The sequence below is a fragment of the Echinops telfairi genome, unplaced genomic scaffold, assembly GCF_000313985.2.
Source record: "Echinops telfairi isolate 266 unplaced genomic scaffold, ASM31398v2 ScPeMD7_3;HRSCAF=10, whole genome shotgun sequence".
Classification (NCBI taxonomy): Eukaryota; Metazoa; Chordata; class Mammalia; order Afrosoricida; family Tenrecidae; genus Echinops; species Echinops telfairi.
In genome coordinates, this window is record NW_022103899.1 from 60,913,525 (window position 1) to 60,932,510 (window position 18,986).

An 18,986-nucleotide genomic window follows, 5' to 3' on the forward strand; every position below is an offset into this window, starting at 1 on the left:
AAAAATCACTGTTTTCTTAGTAGGAATATTATTTTCTATTTTCTTGGAGAAAATTTTGTTTGATGACATTTTCTAGATGTTTTTAATACATTTTGATTTTACAGGTAAGTCATCAAATTATTCTCTTATTATCTTTATGTATATAAGCTGTATCTATATCTCCTTTTTCCATTTCTAAATAGTGTGTGTGTGTGTGTGTGTACACGCACACGCACGGTGGGCCTCTGGCTGCGATGTGCCGTCAGATAAGTGCTGACCCATCAGGATACCCCGCTGTCTCATGTTGGCCCTGAAGGATCTGGATTTTAAAGGTTAGTTCTTTTGTCCACTGAAAAACCCTAATGGTGTAACAGGTGACACTGTGGGCAACTAGCTGCATTGTCGGGGGTTCAGCCCCTCCAGCTGCTCCGCAGAGAAAGGTGAGGCTGTCTGTCCTGCTGAAGACAGACAGCCTCTGAAACCCACAGGGCAGTGCTTCTTTGCCCTGTAGGGTTGCGGTGAGTGGGGATGGACTCGATGCAGAGAGATTTTTCGTTCACGTAGCTGGAGACGGTCCCCGGTGGCTCATGGCCACTCTGTGGACCGTGGCTGCAGATGAACTGTTACCAGTCCTTCCTGTGCAGCCCTCAGGTTCTGTCCCCATTGGGCATTTGAATGGCCGCAACTCGGGGACCCTGCAGTGATGTGCATTGTCACACAGGTGCGCCTGAGCAATGGTGTATCTAGCCCCCTGTCATTTTCTGGGGAATTGCCCAGGAGGCGGGTAGCAGGCTTTGTGCACCCCCAAATTAAGCACCTTTACAATGGATGCTCCAGGCCCCGAGTGAGCTGGTTGTCCCTTGGGGATTGAAGTGGGCAGTGATCCCACCTCCGAGCCATACATGCCTTTGCACAGCCTCTGGTCTCTGGTGGACGGACAGGAGGCTGTCAGGGACACAGGTTCTGCCCAGCCTTTTGCGTCTCTACTGCAAAGACAGCTTGCTGACCGCTTCCCCCAGCATATCCCCCTCTGTGCCCAGGAATCTCTAGGATCTAACTGAGAGCCATCCACTGTCCTGCAGGGTGGGCTCTGTGCTTCGATAGGCTTGCAATTGTTCCCTACCGGGTATGAGTCCTGGAGCCAGGTGGCATCGTAATGTCAGTGTCTTGGACACCCAGGCCCCTACTGTCCCCCGGGTGTGACCTCCCCAGCCAGGTGGCACTGTAAGTCAGTGCCTTGGACACCCAGGCCCCTGCTGCCCCAGCCCAGCCACTGAGTGACATCATAGCCAGCTCCAATGGGCCCTTTATGTGAGGGCTGCCGCGAGTCCTGTGGACTGCGCTGGAGAGGACATCAGTGTCCCTGTGTCCTCCGAGGTCAGGGGGTCCGTAGAGGCCACAGCCACTCTTCTCTTCCGGGATGCAGCACGGTACTGCAGCCACCCCGAAGGCTGGCCAGGCAGCCTGTGCCCCCTACTTATAATAGCACCGTGGGGAGTTCAGGGGTCACTCACTATATTGTGGTGCCTACTGCATAAGGGGACTTCAAAAAAAAATTTATGGAAACTTGGTTGCCGTTTAATTCCATCTTGACATAAACAAGCCCAGCGTGTGCTGCTTCTATTCCGCTGTTCCCAGTCGGCTCCTGCGACTCTAAGACAGCACTCCTGTTGCTGTTCCTCCCTCTGGTATACTTCCCTGCACCTCCTGCTGTGACGTCTGCTCCTCCCCAGTGTACTGTAGTATCCTGCCTACACTCTGCTCCCACTGCCCTCCTGTGCCTGTGGCACCACTACTGCCCCCAGGACTCCCTCTCCATCTACATTCCTGCCACTGCCCCCCTCCCCTCCTCCCCCTGCCCCCACCGGTACTCCCGCACCCCCCAGTGGCCGCCCTTCAACTTCAGGGTCTGGTCACCAGCAGGTCAGGTCGGGGTGAAACCGTGTGCCCTGGGGCATGCCAGGACGGGGCTTGGGTGCTGCCCCAGGAGAGGAATCAAGCCTCCAGTGCCACCAGGATGCCGAGAACCCAGCAACACAGCTTACAGCACAGTTCCAGCTTGTGTCCCTCTGTCGGCCTCCACGGTCTGCTGTCAGATGAGGCTCCTGGAAGCTGGTCACTAGGGCCAGAGGGAGCCCCGCCCTGCCCGCCTGGGAGGCGGGGCGAGTCATGGGAGCCCGGGTGGGAGAAGGCATGTTTCCAGCGGCTCTTGGCCTGATGAACATGCGCTCCTGGGCTGACTTCGGGGCTTCCCAGTGGGCACGCAGCCCACAGCCAGCGGGCACCCTGGAACCCATGAGTGACGTCGGCAGATGACCGCAGAGCAGGACAACCCAGGGATCCAGAGAGGAGATGGGTCCAGTGGGCAGGCGGGCAGCTGTGGAGAAGGAGGTGGAGCTTCATTAATGCTCCCTGGCTTTGAAGCCTCTCCTCCACACCATCCTCCCCACCCCCACCCTCCCGGGGAGGTGCTGAGTTTACAGGGCTGGGGGCCGCTGCTCCAGATGCCCAGGTTTCAACACGACTGATGCCCCTCCTGCCCCTCAGGACCATCAGCCTTGGAGCAGACCCGAGCTTCCTGGGAGCCCGTCACAGGGAGGGGAGGGGCGCTGGCTCGGTCTTGGGTTCTGGGAAGGCTTCTCGTCTCACAGGAGGAGCACTTCCGGCACTGGGGTGTGTGGGTAGGATGCTATCGAGGCTCTGAGGCTCCCCATAATCGGACCCCCAATCCGTCATGATGGGACATACCCAAAGCAACAATGACCCCTCCCCACCCCTATCCTCCAAAAGGGGGGGGGGACCCACCTAAGGCGGCCAGTCTACTCAGACTGCTAGCCACCCCTTGTGTGTCAGAGTGGGTGGGTGGCTGGTTTTTCAAGAGCAGGTCACCAGGCCTTTCTTCCTGGTTGCTCTGGGCAGACTCCAGCCCCCAGCCTTTGAGTTCAGCACGCCAACAGTGCGCGTGGGCAGGCACGGCCGGGTCCTCTGTGTTCTGTGCCCCCGCCTCCTCCCTTGCTCTGTCTGCGGGGACGCAGTGGAGGCAGGCAACGGGCTGGCTCTGCACCCCTGTCCAGGGGCAGCCAGCACCCTGCTCAGCCTTTGAGAGGAGGCGGCCGCCGGGTCTGCACGAACACTACTGCCCCCTCAGGCGGGGCTTTTTGAAAATCACTGTATGGGGGGCTTTTACAGAGTGACCCATCCTCCAGTCGTATCAAGCATACTAGACAAGTGTTACCATCATCGTTTCCGAAACCCTTTCTTTCTGCTTGAGCCCTTGGCCGGTCACGTGTGGTTCTTGGTGACCCACAAGAGCCGGACCCCCGAGTGTTTTGGAATCCCTTTTGGCTCACGGAGGTGACCTGGGTGAGGGGCCGGCTTGGTGGCTCACACCCGCCAGCAGAGGCTGACCGGTGGCAAGATGCAGAGAAGGCACCTTCTCAGAAACCCAGACGAGCAGCCCTGTCCAGTCCCGTGGGGTTTGCACTTGATGACGGTGAGGTTCTTCACTTTCCCGTTTTCCCAGAGCTGTCCCACGGGCTCCAGGGCGGCCGTTCCGCCGAGGCTCGCTTTGATTATTCTGCAGGTGACTCTGTTTCAGGATCCCCGTGGGGCCACAGACAGTGGGGCCCTCGGGGACTAGTTGCAAATCCAGGTCTACCCAGAGGTCCCTCAGAAGAAAGGCCTGGTGGTCTGTGGGGAAAAGAAGTCGCTGGCTACTCTGTGGCGCAGATCTACCCCGATCTGGGGTCGCCACACATCAGGGTGCCCTGGACCACTCCCAACACCCCCCACGAGTCTATGCACCTTTTCTTTGCCGGGGCAGGATGGAGGGGTGTACATCCACTGAGACACCCTGTGTTCCTCTCTTCTCTTGCAGGGCATCGTGGGTAATTTGGCCAGTGGCAAGTCCGCCCTGGTGCACAGATACCTGACGGGCACCTACGTCCAGGAAGAGTCCCCGGAAGGTACGCCCGCCCCGCGGAAGGGAGCCTCCAGCTCACGATGCTATGTTTCTTCCCTTTAGTGTATTTTAAATCCTTGTGCTAAGCCCGGGTTCAGGAAAGTAGGATCAATGAGCCCCAGACTCCTCAAGTAGGTCATTGGCCTCTTGGTGGTAGTTTTAGTGAACCCGTTATATGGATTTTGGTGTGAGAGCCAGGGTAGGTCATGGACCTCAGGGCCCATCTGTCCCACCCTGGTGGTAGTGGGGCGTCTGTCCGGGGGTGGGGGTGGGGGGTTTTAACTACTGGTCGGACAAATGACTTGGATCTGGCTTCTGAGTCTCTGCCTGACTTCACGTCCCATCACAGAGCTGCGTGTGTTTTCCTGTGGGGCCACCTTCAGATGTGCCCCCCCCCACGCGTTTTGCTTGGCCCCCTCCCCTCCCAGCGTTGCTCAGCTCTGCTGGTAAGAACCACTGTGCGTGAGATTCCGCAACTCCGCTTGCCTCTAGACTTTTCCTTCTCCGATGAGCCCGTCCGTATCTTACTTCCTTTCGAGTTAAGTAAAGTAAAGAAAGACTGATGTTAGGGACCCATTGCGCTCCTGCGGGGCCCCCCCACCCTTAGCCAAGGTGAAGCGGCAGGACGTTTTCCTCAATGATGCGCTCTCTCCGTGTGACCTTGTCACGTCCCACTCTGAGACACTGAATTTCTGGTTCCTTCTCTTCCTGACTGGCTGTCCCATTCTTTGCAGAAATGGATGCAGGTAACTATCCGTTTTCTTCGTAGCAGCGCTTGTCTTGTGGGGGAGAGAGAGGAGGAGAGACGGCCTTGTACTGTAGCTTCTTACCCCCCCCCCACCGCCCCCCTCATTCTGTGTCACCATCCTGTTTGGTTTCATTCAACCTCGTCTGTTTCCTTCTGTTCCGTTGACAGCCACCCACCTGTTGTGCCCCGTAGATGTGTCTCGCGGTAGCTGTCGCTTCTCGTGCCCCCGTAACACCTGTCCTCACTCTAACTCTCCTCCCAAGATGCCGGGCCCCCACGCTGTGCAGTCCGTCGTGTGATGAGAAGGGTGCTTGCGTGTCTGTGTGTATGTACACGTGTGTGGTTATGTCCGGGGGTGGCACACAGTTTGGCCGGGGAAATCTTCTCGTCTTCAGTTCCATGTTTCACAAGCTCTGGGAAGCTCTCTTGAAAGAGGGGCTGGGGCTCGTTTGGGGAGCAGGGAGAGATCAAAGGGAAGTCCTTGTGGGAACGGTGGGGAGCGTGGCTCCCCGGGGGACTCCTGGGCCCACAAACGTGAGGCCCTGGAATTCTAGCATGCTCTGGGAGTCTGGGCCGGTCAGAGGTCCGGACTGTGACCTTCACACACGATAGGAATTTCACGGTTGTTGCTCTCCGTAAGGTGAGCATGGCTGATTGGCCGTTCTCCATCATGGGCCACTGGTTAGAATTAAGAGCAGTGCTCTGGGGGCACACGGTGTGAATTCTCCGCATGTGTTTCTGCCCTCCTCCTCCTGTGTAGCCCTCACCCGACAGGACCCGCCCCTGCCCCACTGTTTCTTCAGTAGATACCTCCCTTCCCACAAGGAGAGCTAGCGAGCAAGGGTGAGGGATCGTGCACACGAGACAGGTGGAGAGAGAGGCAGATAGAGATGAATCTTAGTGACAGAGATGGAGAGACATCGGTGTAGAAATGGATGGAAAGAGAGATAAAGAGACAGGGATGGGCAGAGAGGCAGAAAGATTGAGAGACATAACACAGATAGAGGTGGACAGAGAGGCAGAGAAACACAGCAGGGAGAAGAGAGACATTCTTTCTTTCCTTAGAAGAAAAGAACTCTGTCTTCGGTGCAGTCAGGATGCTCCTTAGAAGACAGAGGGAGGTGGGGAGATGATGAAATGTGTGTGTGTGGGGAGTGGGGGTGGGACACCCAGATGTAATTCCATGGGGGTGATCACGGGGCAGGGAGGGTGGGGTGGAGGCTCCAGTGAGGACTTCTGGGCCCCTGTGGCCTCGGGCATTCGGAGCACTGCCACTCTCTGAGCCTTGGTGGGCATGCTGCCAGGGAGAGCCCCGAGAACCTGCCAGGGTGTTTATCTTCCATTTGTTTCTTCAGTGGAACAAATTTACCCCAAACACCCACCACATCCAGCCACCCCCGACCCACAGCAACAGCACAGGGCTGAGGACAGTTGTCCCATTGGCCTTCCCAGGCGGTCATGTGAACAGAAGCTGATGTTGACATCTCATTCTCATGGGGTGGCCGGTGGGTTTGAACCCATGACCTTTGGTTGGGAGCCGAGTGCTTCACGCACTGCACCATCTTCGTGGGACAAAAGGCTCGCTTTGGTGCTGAGGGCCTGGGCCCCCCATGTGGGTTCTGACCAGCCTGGCTAGTTTGTGTGTAATGGTTAGTTACTCCGGTCACGCTGTCTCTGAGCCACAGCGGGCAGCTCTGTGCTGTGAGACAGGGTCCCTGGGAGCTCAGTTAGCTGATGACCCCCAACCACAGTTAGTGTAATCATGATAGGATGCAGGTCAGGAAAGGGATGGGATGTGGTAGCAAGGAAAGGTGGGCTATAGGGTACCATCTGCCCCCCAGGAAGGTCCATGTCACTGCTCTGCCACGTGCCTTGCCTGGGCCCCGAGGCATCCGCTTTGGGAACAAATGAGGGAGAAAACAGACTTTGAAGTGGGCTGACCGCTTCCTCTCACGGGGTTCCCCCTGGAATGGGGTTCCTTCTCCAGCCTGTGAGTGCCGAGTTTCTTCATGGCATTCAGTTGGTTGTTGTGTGTGTGCTGGGGGTGGGAGTATAGAGAATGAGAAAGCGTCCTCACACCTAGAGCCCGCGTTGTGCGAATGGACCTTAGAAGCCACAGCTCCCTGTGAGACGTGCACACAAAGCCGTGGGGCCCTGGGGCTGAGGTCATCTGAGACCCTGTCAGGGTGGGGTGCCAAACCAACCAGGAAGGTCAGAGCCAGAATGCCCAGGGGACTGCCTTGCTTGGAGGTGCGGGGGCAGAGGGCGGTGTGATCAAGTTCCTGTCTCTTACAAACCAAAGCCACTGTCTAATTGAATTGATGCCGACTCATAGCGACCCTCTAGGACGGAGTGGAACCGCCCCTGTGGGTTTCCCACACTGTCACTCTTTACTGAGTAGAAAGCCTCACCGTACTCTGTCGGAGCAGCTGGTGGTTTCGAACAACTGACCTTGCAGTTAGCAGCCCGTAACCACCAGGGCTACTTCTGTTAGGGGAGGACCCGTGTTTTCCTTTGCTGACGCTGGCTGTCTTGCTGTTTTGTAGACACAGAAGACAGACTGTGAGGGAGACCAGGAGGCAGGGCTTGACCCTAATCTGGATCTAGCAGACAGTCTTCCCTGAGCTCTGGGCTTCAGACCCAGTTGAGAACATTAGTTTCTGCTCAGCTTCCGCGCCCCCTTGTGGTCTTTCGGTGAGCGCCTCTCAGGTGCTGGGGACTGGGGCAGAGCCTGGGTGACAGTCCAGAGAGCAGTCAGAGGTGTCCTCTGCCTTCTCCTCCTCAGGCTCAGGCCATGCCACGGGCATGGAAGGGTCCGGGTCTTCTGCCCACAGTCATTTTCACCATCCAGCACCAGCTGTTGGCTGGCCCCTTCCCTTAGCCTGGCCCCTCCCTTGAAGACCCGGGATTGTCCACTCCCTGTTGTCCACTTCCTCCAGGAACTGGACTTGTCTTGAGGAGCTCCTGCCGCCGACCCAACCTCTCAGTGCCTGTGCACTCGTGTCTCAGGACAGCAAGCTGGGCGGTAACCAAGGCCCCGCTGCCCAAGACCTGCGCCAGGCAAGTCGGACCTTGAGCCGACACCCTTTTCCAATCAAATGATGAAAACCGGAAGGAGGGAAAGAGAGTCCTCAGCCCCCACCGCCCCCCAGATGCCAGCACTTTTTCCTGGCAACGTGCTTGGGGTCCTGCCTCAAGTGACAGTGGGAAAATTTGAAAACTCATCGTAAAACTGCAGCCATCTGGGAAGCTGGCCGTTCAGATTTTGTAACCGGGATTGGGCCAAGCTCTTCAGGACCAAGGAGCCCTTGGTGGCTTAGTGGTTCCCAGTTGGGTTGCTAACTGCAAGGTCAGCAGTTTGAAGCCACCAGCCGCTCTGAGAGAGAAAGAGGAGGCTTTCTACTTCCGAAAGAGTGAGAGTCAAAGAAGCCCACAGGAGCAGCTCTGCCTTGCTCTATAGGGTTGTCGGGAGTCAGACTGGACTTGACATTGAGTTTGTTTTTTTTTTTAAAGATGTCCCTGGGGAGGATGGTATCTGGACCTGCTCCCCTGTGTCTGACTCGCTTCCTCGGGTGCTCTGGTCAGAGGTTCGAACTCTGCTGGGCACTTGGACGACAGCTAGGGCTTTCTTCCAGGGCCTCCTGGATCCTTCCCCAGGAGCACCCCCCTGAAGTTCTTGTCTAGGACTTACCTTCTGAGCTGCTTAGACCCGAGCAGTCTGACCCTGGACCCCAGAGTGCTGGACTTCAGGCCACACGCTGAAGGAAGTGCAGGCTTTGCATGTTGACCCCTGAGACAGACAGACCCCGGCGTCCTCTCGTCTGCCCTGTGACCCTGTTGCATTTGGAAACTTGCCTTTGGCGTGTGAGTTCCCACAGAGACCTGTGATGTGGTCTGTCTATTAAGCCGTGGATGAACGAGGCCCACCCTTGGGTGGCCCAAGACAAGGCAGGTGCCATTGTGCCCTGTCTCTTTTCATAGGGAAACTGAGGCAGGCTCAGAGCCTCTTCTCCCCCCCCCCCCCCACCCCAGTGCAGTTGTGGGTGTGAGCCATGCCCCTGCCCGCTCCCGCCCCAGACCAGCGGTGTTCAGGTGTGTTGTCAGCCACTCCTGTTGGCCTAGCAGTGCCTGCCGCCCCATGGGCTCATCTTTCAGCGCCAGATCTGACAGCGTTCTGTAAGGACCCACGGGGACTCATTGCTCGGGTTTTCGGAATTCAGTCACCAGGCCTCGCTTCCTAGCATGTCTTAGTCTGGAAGCTGGAAACTCCGACAGCTGGCAGCTCGTCCACCCCCAGTGACCCCATATTCACGGCATGGCCTTGCCACAGGCTACCATGGCACCACCTGCTGGCAGATGGCGGGTTGAATTAATAAGAAATTTAGTTATACGCAGGCTTATATCCCTTTTAGTCTCCTAAGCCCTGGAGCTAAAGAAAGAGGACATCAGCCCTTTGAATGCTGAATGGAGTCTGCAGATTGGCATATGCCCTCCCAGGTACTCCTGATATGGGTCAGTCCTGGAGATTGGTTCTAAAAACCCCTCCTGAGGCGATAACTGGCAGTGTGATCCTGTGTTCTCTGAGACGCGTGTGGAAGGGGAGGGGAGATGGGTGTGAGCTAGAGGATCTGGGTTCAGGGCCCACTTCATTTTGCTGTGTGCTGGCCAGGAGTGTCTTGGCTAGTGCTGGGACCTCTCAGAACGCTGCTTTCTCCTGGGGAGTCTGGAGGTTGACAAGCCTCTTCCGTCACCTCACCTACACTTTGTGTAGATTGATGGAGGGGACAGAGGAGAAGGGCGCTCTGTAAATGATGAGTATGCCGTCTCTCTCTCTCTCTCTCTCTCTCTCTCACTCTCTTATTCAGTTCATCTCTTCTATTCTTTCTCTTCTCTCCCAGTCCCTACCTAAAAAAAAAAAAAAAAGTGTGCCATCTAGGACATGAAGGATACAGTGTATTTTTCCATTTAAAGTGCCACAGATACACTGTAGCTTTCAGCTCAGACCATTAAGGATACTTTGTAGCTCCCAGTCTCTACAATGAAGGATACATTGTGGCCTTTCAGTCTAGAAGCAGTAAGAATACATTGTAACTTTCCATCTACTGAGCCAGAGGGCCAGAAGCAGCAGTACCAGCAAGTGTTGCAGCATTGATTCCCGGCAGAGCCTCTGGGTGGAGTTTAGGGAATTGGATGGTTCCAGTTGCTTCTTCTGCACTGGCTCCACACCAGCAGCAGAGATGGTAGAAGAGACGAGGCCCTTGGCATAGAACTAACTCCCTAGCCCACAAGGGCTCACTGTGAGTCAGCATTGACTCGGTGGCAATGAGTCTTGTTTGCTTTGAGAACTGCTCCACGGGGCTTGGAGAGCTGTGAATCTTCAGAGGAGCAGACGGCCTCATCTTTCTCCCGAGCAACAGCTGGTGGATTTGAACTGCTGACCTGGTGGTGGTTCCCAGCCCACCAGGTCTCCTATCTGTTCATTAAGAAGTTAATTAGTCAGCATGGCAGGGGATCACAAGAAAGGGGATCAAGTCTCATTCCTAAAGAACAACAGACTCCAGTGGAAAAACAATCACCCACCAAGAATTAGACCCCCATCAAAATCGTCCTACAAATGGGACGGCTGGCACAGAAATGCTGGGTGAGTTCAAATGGTCGCCCTTTTGGTCAGCATCCAATCTAGCCTGTTCATGGTGTTTGGTTTCCTCTCCTAGGGACTTTGCTTGCCATCCAGTGGGGGGCAGGGGGGAGATTGAGTTCTGGCTACCTAAGGAGGGGGGCTCCAGGGCAGTGTGGACAGCACAGATGTTGCTACTCCTACAAAGGAGGATGTGTGGCCCGGGCAGGTGGCACGTCCATTTCACCAGCCCAAGAGGCCAGCTACCTGTGGCCCTCCAGCCTTGGGGTCCGCCCACCCCTGCCTGCCACCTGCCTCATCCCTGGGCGCAGGGAGCTTAGGCACCCCTGGCTGATGGCTACTTCTGTAGGTCAGGTCTGGGGAGGCTAAATTTTGATCATAAAATTACCCCTCAGGCAACTTAAAGGTGCCCTGTAGGTGCAGTGGCTTAAGCACCGGCCCGCTGACCCAGCCTCATGCCCCTCTGAGGGGGTAAGATGGGGCGCTCTGCTACCATGAAATTGATGGAGCAGTTCTCTGTCCTACAGGACAGGCTTGCTCGGTATTGGGATCGATGCAGTGCCAGCCAGTTCTTGAGTATTAATATCGCAACAGATTCCACACTAGACTGTTAACCACAAGGTTCCTGGTTCAAACCCACCAGCTGCTCCAAGGGAGACAGAGGAGGCTAGTTGCTTCCTTAAAGAGTTAGAGTCTTAGAAACCAGCGAGTCGTTCATCTCCTCCTCCAGAGAAGGAACTTTGGGGGGTGCTGCACTCGCCGCCTGCTTGGGGTGCACCCTGCCTCTCTGAAGCCAGGCTGCAGGACAAACCTGAGCCTAGTCTATTTTCCCCACAGACAGAGCATACCCTGTGAGAGGGAACAGGGACCACGCAGGCCTTCTGTAAGAGCAAAGTGACATCGGAGGGATTTCGGAAGAGAGTGTATGGGGGGGTGGGGGCAGGGGGGCGGTTGCCTCCAGAATTGGGAGGGTCTGCGAGAGGGCATGGAGCCCTGGTGGTGCAGTGGGTGAGGCTGCAGGCAGCTAAGCACAAGGTCAGCGGTTTAGAACCCCTGGCCGCTCCCCAGAGAAAGATAAGGCTGTGAAGATTTTCAGGGTCAGTTCTCTGGCCTGTTGGGTCACTTGGAGTCAGGGTCTGCTCGATGGCCCAGGCATTCTAGGGATGCAGGGAGGGGCCACGACCCCTCCACAGGGCTTTGGCTTCTGCTGAGCCCAACCAGACGCTGGTCCTAGAGGGGCCCAGAGACCCCATCCCCGAGCTCCCCATTTCTGCTGAGACTCCCTTGAAGTCACTGACATCCTCCCAAGCACGGAACTCATGCTGCCACTGGGGGCGCTCGGCACAGCCCTGCATGGTTTTAACCTAAGGCTGAGGCACCCCCGCAGGGCCGCCCCCCAACTCAGACCCTGGGTGGTGTCTCGCTGGGTGAGATTTTTAAATGTTTTGCTCCAAGTCCTGTTGCTTTTTCCTGTTTAGCCACGGCTGTTCCTTGGGTACAGTAGAGGGGCAGTGACAAAGAGGCAGGCCCTCGGCGCGATGGCTGGGTGACCCAGGGGCTGCCCTGTGGGTGCAGGTATAGTCACAGTTGGGAGGGTGGTACAGGACCGGGCCCAGCAACAGCACAACCCCAGGAACCAATGTGAAGGGAAACGGTTTCCTCCCAGTACGAGGGGGTATCCTTTGAAAAGTTCACAGCTGCCGGAGTTTTTCCTTGAGGTCTCCCGGCACGTCCTGCCAGGACACGAGTGCTCCAGCCACCCACGCCCACCCTCTGGGACCTGTAAGACACAGGAGACATTTCCTTGTCCTCCCGTTTCTGTGTTCCTGTGGAAGTTTTGCAGTCTTCTCACATACTCACCTACACACACACACACACACACACACACACACACACACCCAACCCCCTCTCTCTCTCAGGTTTCCAGGCAGCCCCTGGCCTGCCTGTGCCACCTGGCGGGCCTGCATCACCAGGTGAACCCGAAGAGATGGGCCACGCCCCAGCCCCATCAATCCCACATCTGAGTCCACGCGGGATGTGCGCCTCCCGCATGGTCCCACCCAAAGCCACACTGTGGGAAGTGAAATGTTGCCCTCGATTACAACCTGGTGTCGGCAAGGAACTTGGAGCAGAAAGTGCCCAGGGTGTGAAAGGGTTAAGACCCCAGGGCGTCCCGCCCACCACAGTTGTGAAGCGGCAGTTATGTGGGGGCGGTTGGGTCCCCTGTCTTTTCTGAGAGTATGGGTGCCCACCAGGCTGGAGGTCCAAGTGACTTCACACCATGTCCTCGGCTGAGTGCCCCCTGTGGGCCAGGAGCCTTGTCGGGGACCTGGCTGCCAGCCCGTCCCTTCGCCCCTCGGTGGCTACATGGTGTCCTTGTCTCCTGCCACCCGGTGGCTCACCTGAGGACACAGTCGTGGGTGACAGCGTCAGAGCCCAGGTGTAGCCGTCGTCTGGCTGTGACCTCATGACCCAGTGATGTGGGTGGTCAGCTCCGCTGATCGAGGGCATCTGCGCGACAGCCCGTCGCTGTAGCTCCTGCCCACCCAGTCTCCAGCCTGGCCCTCGCCTTCCTGCTGGAATGGAGAAGGGATAGCTGCCCGAGACCATATCTGAGGTTTAATGTGAGAGCTTTTGGGGGGGAGGGAGCTGTTAAGCAAATGCACCGTTGTTAGCGAGTTAACAAGTAAACTCAAGTGTACCTGTTTGTTCATTCAGCACCTACCAAAGGGATGTGAGCAAGGAGCGTGTGTGCATGCGTGTGCCCCTGCCCACATGCATGTGTGCACGGGGAGTGAATGCGGGTGAGCAGAAGTGCAAATGAGTGAACAGATGTGTGAAGAGGCATGTGTGCATTAGCAAGCGAGTGTATGAGCTGGGGTGGGTGAGTCTGAGCAGATGAGTAATGAGTGTGAGCAAGTGTTTTGTGAGGGTGAGTGAACGCAGGTATAAGAGTGAGCAGGTGTGCCTGTGAGGGTGAGTACAGACGTAAGAGTGAGCAGGTGTGCTGGTGAGAGTGAGCAGGTATGGTTGAGGGTGAGTGAGCAGGTGTGAGTGTGAACAGGTGTGCCTGGGTGGATGAGTGTGGGCAGGTGTGTGAGCAGGTGTGCCTGGGTGGGTGTGAGCAGGTATAATTGAGGGTGAGTGTGAGCAGGTATAAGCATGAGCAGGTGTACCTGTGAAGGTGAGTGTGAGCAGGTGTGCCTGGGCGGGTGCATGTGAGCAGGCATAAACATGAGCACGTGTCACAGGGTGAGTGAGCACAGGTATAAGCATGAACAGGTGTGTCTGTGAGGGTGAGTGTGAGCAGGTGTAAGCGTGAGCAGGTATGTCTGGTGGATGTGTGGGGTGTGCATCATGTGTGTAGAAAGCCACACTGCCCTCTCCAGCTCGCAGCAGCTGGGCTGAGCAGCGCCTTGAGAACTTGCTCAGGGTGGGGTCCAGGCTCAGTCCTTACGTCCCTGTGCCCCAGAGCCAGCTGCGGGGCAGGGCGGTGTGTGTGTGGCTCTGGCTGTGGGCCAGCTCAGGTACTGCGGGGCTGGGAGGGGCGTGCTCTGTCCTCCAGGATCCTAGGGGCTTACGTGTGAGGTGCTTGAGCAAGGGCTACAGCTCCTGGCCCCCTCCCTGCCACTAGGGCACAGGAGTCGGAAGTGGACTTGGCCCCTCATCTCAGCGGGGTGGGCTCGGGCCCCCTGTCTCAGGCCCAGGTCCTTCTGGGGAAGGTGGTCTGACTTTGGAGGTATTGGCGTGGATGAGGAGCGGGGGTGTTCCAGGGTCCAGAGCCAGCCTGGTGGGTGGTAGGCAAGGTGTCTGAGTGGCCCTACCCGGGAGTGGGGTGGGGTTGGCCAGGCGTCTGGGGCAGCCCGTGGACCTCCACATGTAGGTGCTACCCACCCTGCTCTCCGGGAGCCCTGCTAACCCTCATTGTCTCTAACACCTGCTCCTGCCCACCGCACCGCTGCACCCGTGCGGAGTGCGTCCCGGTCTGTCTAACATGTTTGTCCTGGTCCAGCGTCCCCCTAACTGTGGCCCGGCCATGGGCCACCCCATCCTCATGATGTTCTGTGTCTTCCCTCCAAGAACTGGGTTTCTCTTGAGGAGAATAAGGGTTCCCAGCACCCCGATTCACCGAGAGGTGGGAGCCCAGGCCCCCGCCCAGCAGGGCCAGCCTGTCCCCACTCGGTGAACCCAGCCCAAGTGAGACCATCACTGGGTTCTCCAGGGAGTGGAAGCCAAGGGCAACACCTGAATTGACCTGGGAAGTCTGCTGCCCAAGCCGGCCAGGCCTTGCCTGGGAGGCTGCAGGTTATGGCTGGACCGAGCTCGGGCACCTAAAGATACTCACTGAAATCAGCAACCCACAGTTTGAGCTACAATTCGGACCCTGGGGAAGCCCACTTCCAATACTTGGCGTTGCCCGACTGTCCACAAGCGAAGCCCACGTCTGCCCGCCCCTCTGCCCGCTCCGTGCCCCTTTCACCCCCTGTAACCAGCTGTTTTGTGTGTGTGTCAGGTGGCAGGTTCAAGAAAGAGATTGTTGTTGACGGACAGAGTTATCTGCTCCTGATCAGAGACGAGGGAGGCCCGCCGGAGGGACAGGTGAGTGGCGAGGGCACATGCTGATGGCTCGCGCGCCTTTGCTTTCCGTGGTAAGTACAAGACACTGGACCCTGGACACTGGTCAAGGGGAAGTCACATGTCAGACAGTGACCTTGCTGGTTCAAGAGATGCAGTTGATGTGCCTGGATGTGATGTTCCCGGGATCTAAACGACCTAGGGTTTGCTGGAAAGAATGTGGACCATTCAACACCAGCAGTACCATCCCTGCCTCCAAGACCCAGAGGGGACAGATTGGGGTTCCTGTCAGCAGTGGTGACCCCCATGCGCCTGGTAACAATAAGGAGAACTCTCGAAGGGGTGTTTGAAAAGGGTCAGTTACAGAGCCCCGGGGGAGCACCTGAGGGCTTCCGGCCTGGGTGGGGCAGCCTGGACTGTCCCCTGGTGCTCTATGGTCTGAGATGCCTCGGACCAGGGTTTCTCTGCTGCCCTGGTCTCAGAGGTGGCTGGTCAGTGGCCCCCAGTTTTCCAGAGAGACTTTCTAAACATAGGAGCAAGAAAAAGGGCAAGTTATAACCACTAATGAAGAGTGGAAGATGGAGGTTGGAAAGCCTGTCCACTCCCCCCAGCCCCGCCCCCCCCTCCCCAAGGCTCATCCTACGCTACTGACTCACCCGGGGCAGAGTAGAACTGTGCCATGGGGATCTAGGAGCAGAAGCCTCCCCTTCTCCCGAGGAGCAGTTCGTGGTGGGTTTGAACCACTGACTTTCCAGGGAACAGCTGAGTGCTTATCTGCTGAGTCGTTGGGGCTTTAGAAGTTGGGTGGCATTAGGAAGGGGGTTCCGTCCAGTGAGGCTGACCACAGGGGACATAACAGAGACGTGGCCACTGCCTCTCCCACCCTTCCCCCCACCAGGACAGCAGGGGCATGAGGGCCTGCTGGCCACACCTCTCCCCCGGGGTCAAGCTGGTCAGACATAGACTCCACAGAGGGCTGGACAGTGCAACCACGGTCCTAATGGTCAGGATGGCCTATTGGGTGGGTCAGTTTGTCTGACGTTACCCCTACAGAGCCTGAACTCCCCCCCTCTCCCCAGCCCCACACGCCAGCCTGGGACCCTGCCCCTGGGTCCTTCTTTTGCTGCCAAGCAACAAGTAGTGACACACGCATGTTCCCACCTGCCCTCGGTGCCCGGTGGGGGAAGAGTTCTCCTGGCTACACAGGTGCCTCACGCTCATCAAAGCAGCCACAGTCTCCCCACCTTCGTCCGTTCTGACGCATGGTCACCCCACAGGATGGGGGAGAACCGCCCCCGGGGTTTCTGAGACTGCCCCTCTTTATGGGAGTAGAAAGCCTCATCTTTCCCCCAAGGAGCAGCTTGGTGGTTTCGAACTGTTGACCTTGAGGGTAGCAGCCCAGCAAGTAACCACGATGCCACCAGGGCTCCTGACTCTCATTGGAGCCCCTTCAAATAAAGGTCCGGTCAGAACTGTGACTGCAGAGGACACCTGCAGAGCCAGTGCAGGTCTGGGCAGAGTGGGCAGCTTGGAAGGTTAGGGTGACTGACTGGGGAGGGTCCCCACAGGGGCCATCTTTATAAGTTGTCCCGAAGGACACACGGTCTTACCTGGAAGAAGTTGGAAGACAAGGGCACGCTGAGCTGGTGAGAAAGACCAGGAAGTTGCCCCGAGGAAATTACCTTCTGTCACAGTGGTGCAGCTGCTCATTCTTGTGGGGTGCAAGGGCTGCCCTGGGAAATTTCACTAGGAAGCCTCCCCTGACCCCCTCCAGCCCTAACCTGGCCCCGCCAGACTTTTCATTCCCAAAGTTCAAAGTATATTTCAGAGGAACATAATTTGAGTCCTCTGAGCAGGACTGGGGACTGCTTGCCCTGCCTAGGGCCATTTGGACATTGACCCCATCACCCGAGGGCCATCCTGGTCACGCGCTGAGTGACCGAGAGGGATGTGAGCCGGTATTGACGACCTCACAGGCAGGGTGGACGGACACTCCCCAACCCTGGCCTGCAAGCTGCCCAGAGTGCAGGATTCCCCATGGGGGTGGGGGGACGGTTGGAGAGATGGCCACGCACTTTCAGAGGCGCCCCGCCCTCAGTGGAGGGTGTGTGGAGGCTCAGCTATTCTCCTGTTGACGAGCTTGTCGAGGGAAAGTCGCTACGTTTTGCAGCGTTGCTTTTTGACGTACCCTCAAGGGCGTGTGTGAGAGGTCACAGTGCCCTCCTGGGCTGCCAGGACAGTCCTGAAAGCAGGCCATTTCCCTTCCCTGACAGCAGGGACTTGCCAGCCTCGGGGTCAGGCATAGGACAGTGGTGGCTTCCGGCCAGACTGGGGACCCAGAGCCTTCACTGCAGCCTGAGTGGGTGCTGGCCTCTGGGACATCCCAGCCGAAGCCTGCTGGGGTGGCCCCAGGGTCCGCAGGTTGGGCCAGCCTGGTGTAGAGGGAGAGCTGGCCATCAGGCAACAGGGCGGGGACTGGCCAGGCACAGGAGGAGGAGGAGGACAGCCAGCTCAGGAGCCATGGCTGGCTTGTGTCCCCTAGGGACGGGTGGCCTGGGTTGGCAGTGGTGAAGGGGACACTCCGGGGAGCCTCGAGGCGCAGGTGCAGCTTGCACATTGAGTGGGCGAGGACCCGGCTCCCGTCCTGACACTCTCCTTCCGCCCCAGTTCGCCATGTGGGTGGACGCTGTGATCTTCGTCTTCAGCCTGGAGGACGAGATCAGCTTCCAGACCGTGTACCACTACTACAGCCGGATGGCCAACTACCGGAACACCGGCGAGATTCCGCTCGTCCTGGTGGGCACCCAGGGTGAGTGTGCCTGGGGAGGGAGGGTGTGCGTGCCAGGGTGAGTAGGCTGGGGTGGGTGTTTGTGCATTGAGATTCCCCAAAGCCCACGCACTGCCTTGAAGGGACCCTGTAGGACAGGGTGGAGCTGTCCCTGGAGGTTGCAAAAGACATCCCTCTTGACAGGAATAGAAAGTCTCACCTTTCTCCTGGGGAGCACCTGGTGGGTTCGAACTGCTGACTTTGCAGTTAGCAGCTCAACATGCAACTCACTACGCCACAGGAGCCTTGTGCCTTCGGCAGGTCTCCACATTCTCTGTTCTGTGCGGCAACAATTGCTTTATCAGCTGGTCTGTAGGCTCCCTGCTTATTAGCTTCTGATGCCTCTTTGAAACAGTATTTGTTTCTGATGTGGTGGGGCTGTGGGTCAGTGCTTGGCTCCAGTTGAAAGGTTGGTGGTTCAAACCCACCAGCCACTGTTATGGAGGAAAAGTCTACGTGGAAACCAGGCAGGGCCATGGCTTTGTGATTTGGAATCCTGGGCCGTGCGGGGCTGGGCTCACACCTCCTCTCTACAGCGGTACTTTTACCTCAGCCATGTTCCTGGAGAGCCCAGCTGCACAGGCCTGGCCCCTGCTTGCTTCTCGTTCCCCTTGGGCATGGCACGGCATGCTCTGAGGACACCTGGATAGGGTGAACTCCCTGCCAGCGAGTCGATGCTAGCTCACAGCGATCCTCAGGGCAGGACAGGGTAGTACTACCCCAGGGGCCTTCTGAGGCTCTGTCTTCCACAGAGCTGCTGGTGGTTTGGAACTGCTGACCTTGTGGTTTGCAGCCCAACACATAACCACTATGCCACCAGGGCCATAGGGGACCTACCTAACCCAAGGACTCACCATGACCCTACAAGACAGGGTAGTACTGCCCCGGGGTGTTTTCAGGCTGCATATCTGACCACGCCTTTCACCTTTCTCCATGGAGAGCCACTTGGGGGGGGGGGGTGTCTTACCTGTCCCTCTTCTGGGTCACAGCGAGTGCTTTAACGACTGCACTACCAGGGCTCCTTTAGGAAACCCCCACCCCCCACCCCCAGGTGTATACATTGCTGAGGCCTGGCCTGAAACCCATCTAGCCATGGCTCGGCAGTGAGACCTGGCCATGTGCTCCCGGAAGGTCACAGCCAGGAGTCAGAGTGGCCCGCCACTGCCAGCAAGAAGGGGGAGCGTCCCCCAAGATGGCATTTCGTGAGCACTGCTTCACAATGGCACCCTTCAAATGTCAGAGGGAGATGCCTGTGCGA

General features: G+C 57.5%; 1 protein-coding gene across 5 annotated transcripts in view; it reads left to right on the forward strand.

The window, feature by feature from the left end:
• AGAP1 (ArfGAP with GTPase domain, ankyrin repeat and PH domain 1) overlaps positions 1-18,986 on the forward strand; it is a 416,730-nt gene that overhangs the window by 124,950 nt on the left and 272,794 nt on the right. For 4 of the 5 annotated variants that reach the window (XM_045295022.1, XM_045295029.1, XM_045295039.1 and 1 more), the window contains exons 3-5: positions 3,857-3,944; positions 14,840-14,925; positions 17,569-17,710. In XM_045295022.1, coding sequence (XP_045150957.1) covers positions 3,857-3,944; positions 14,840-14,925; positions 17,569-17,710 — 316 coding nt within the window. Of the gene's footprint in view, positions 1-3,856; positions 3,945-4,674; positions 4,687-14,839; positions 14,926-17,568; positions 17,711-18,986 lie in introns of all 5 variants that reach the window. The other variant, XM_045295033.1, reaches the window with a different exon arrangement.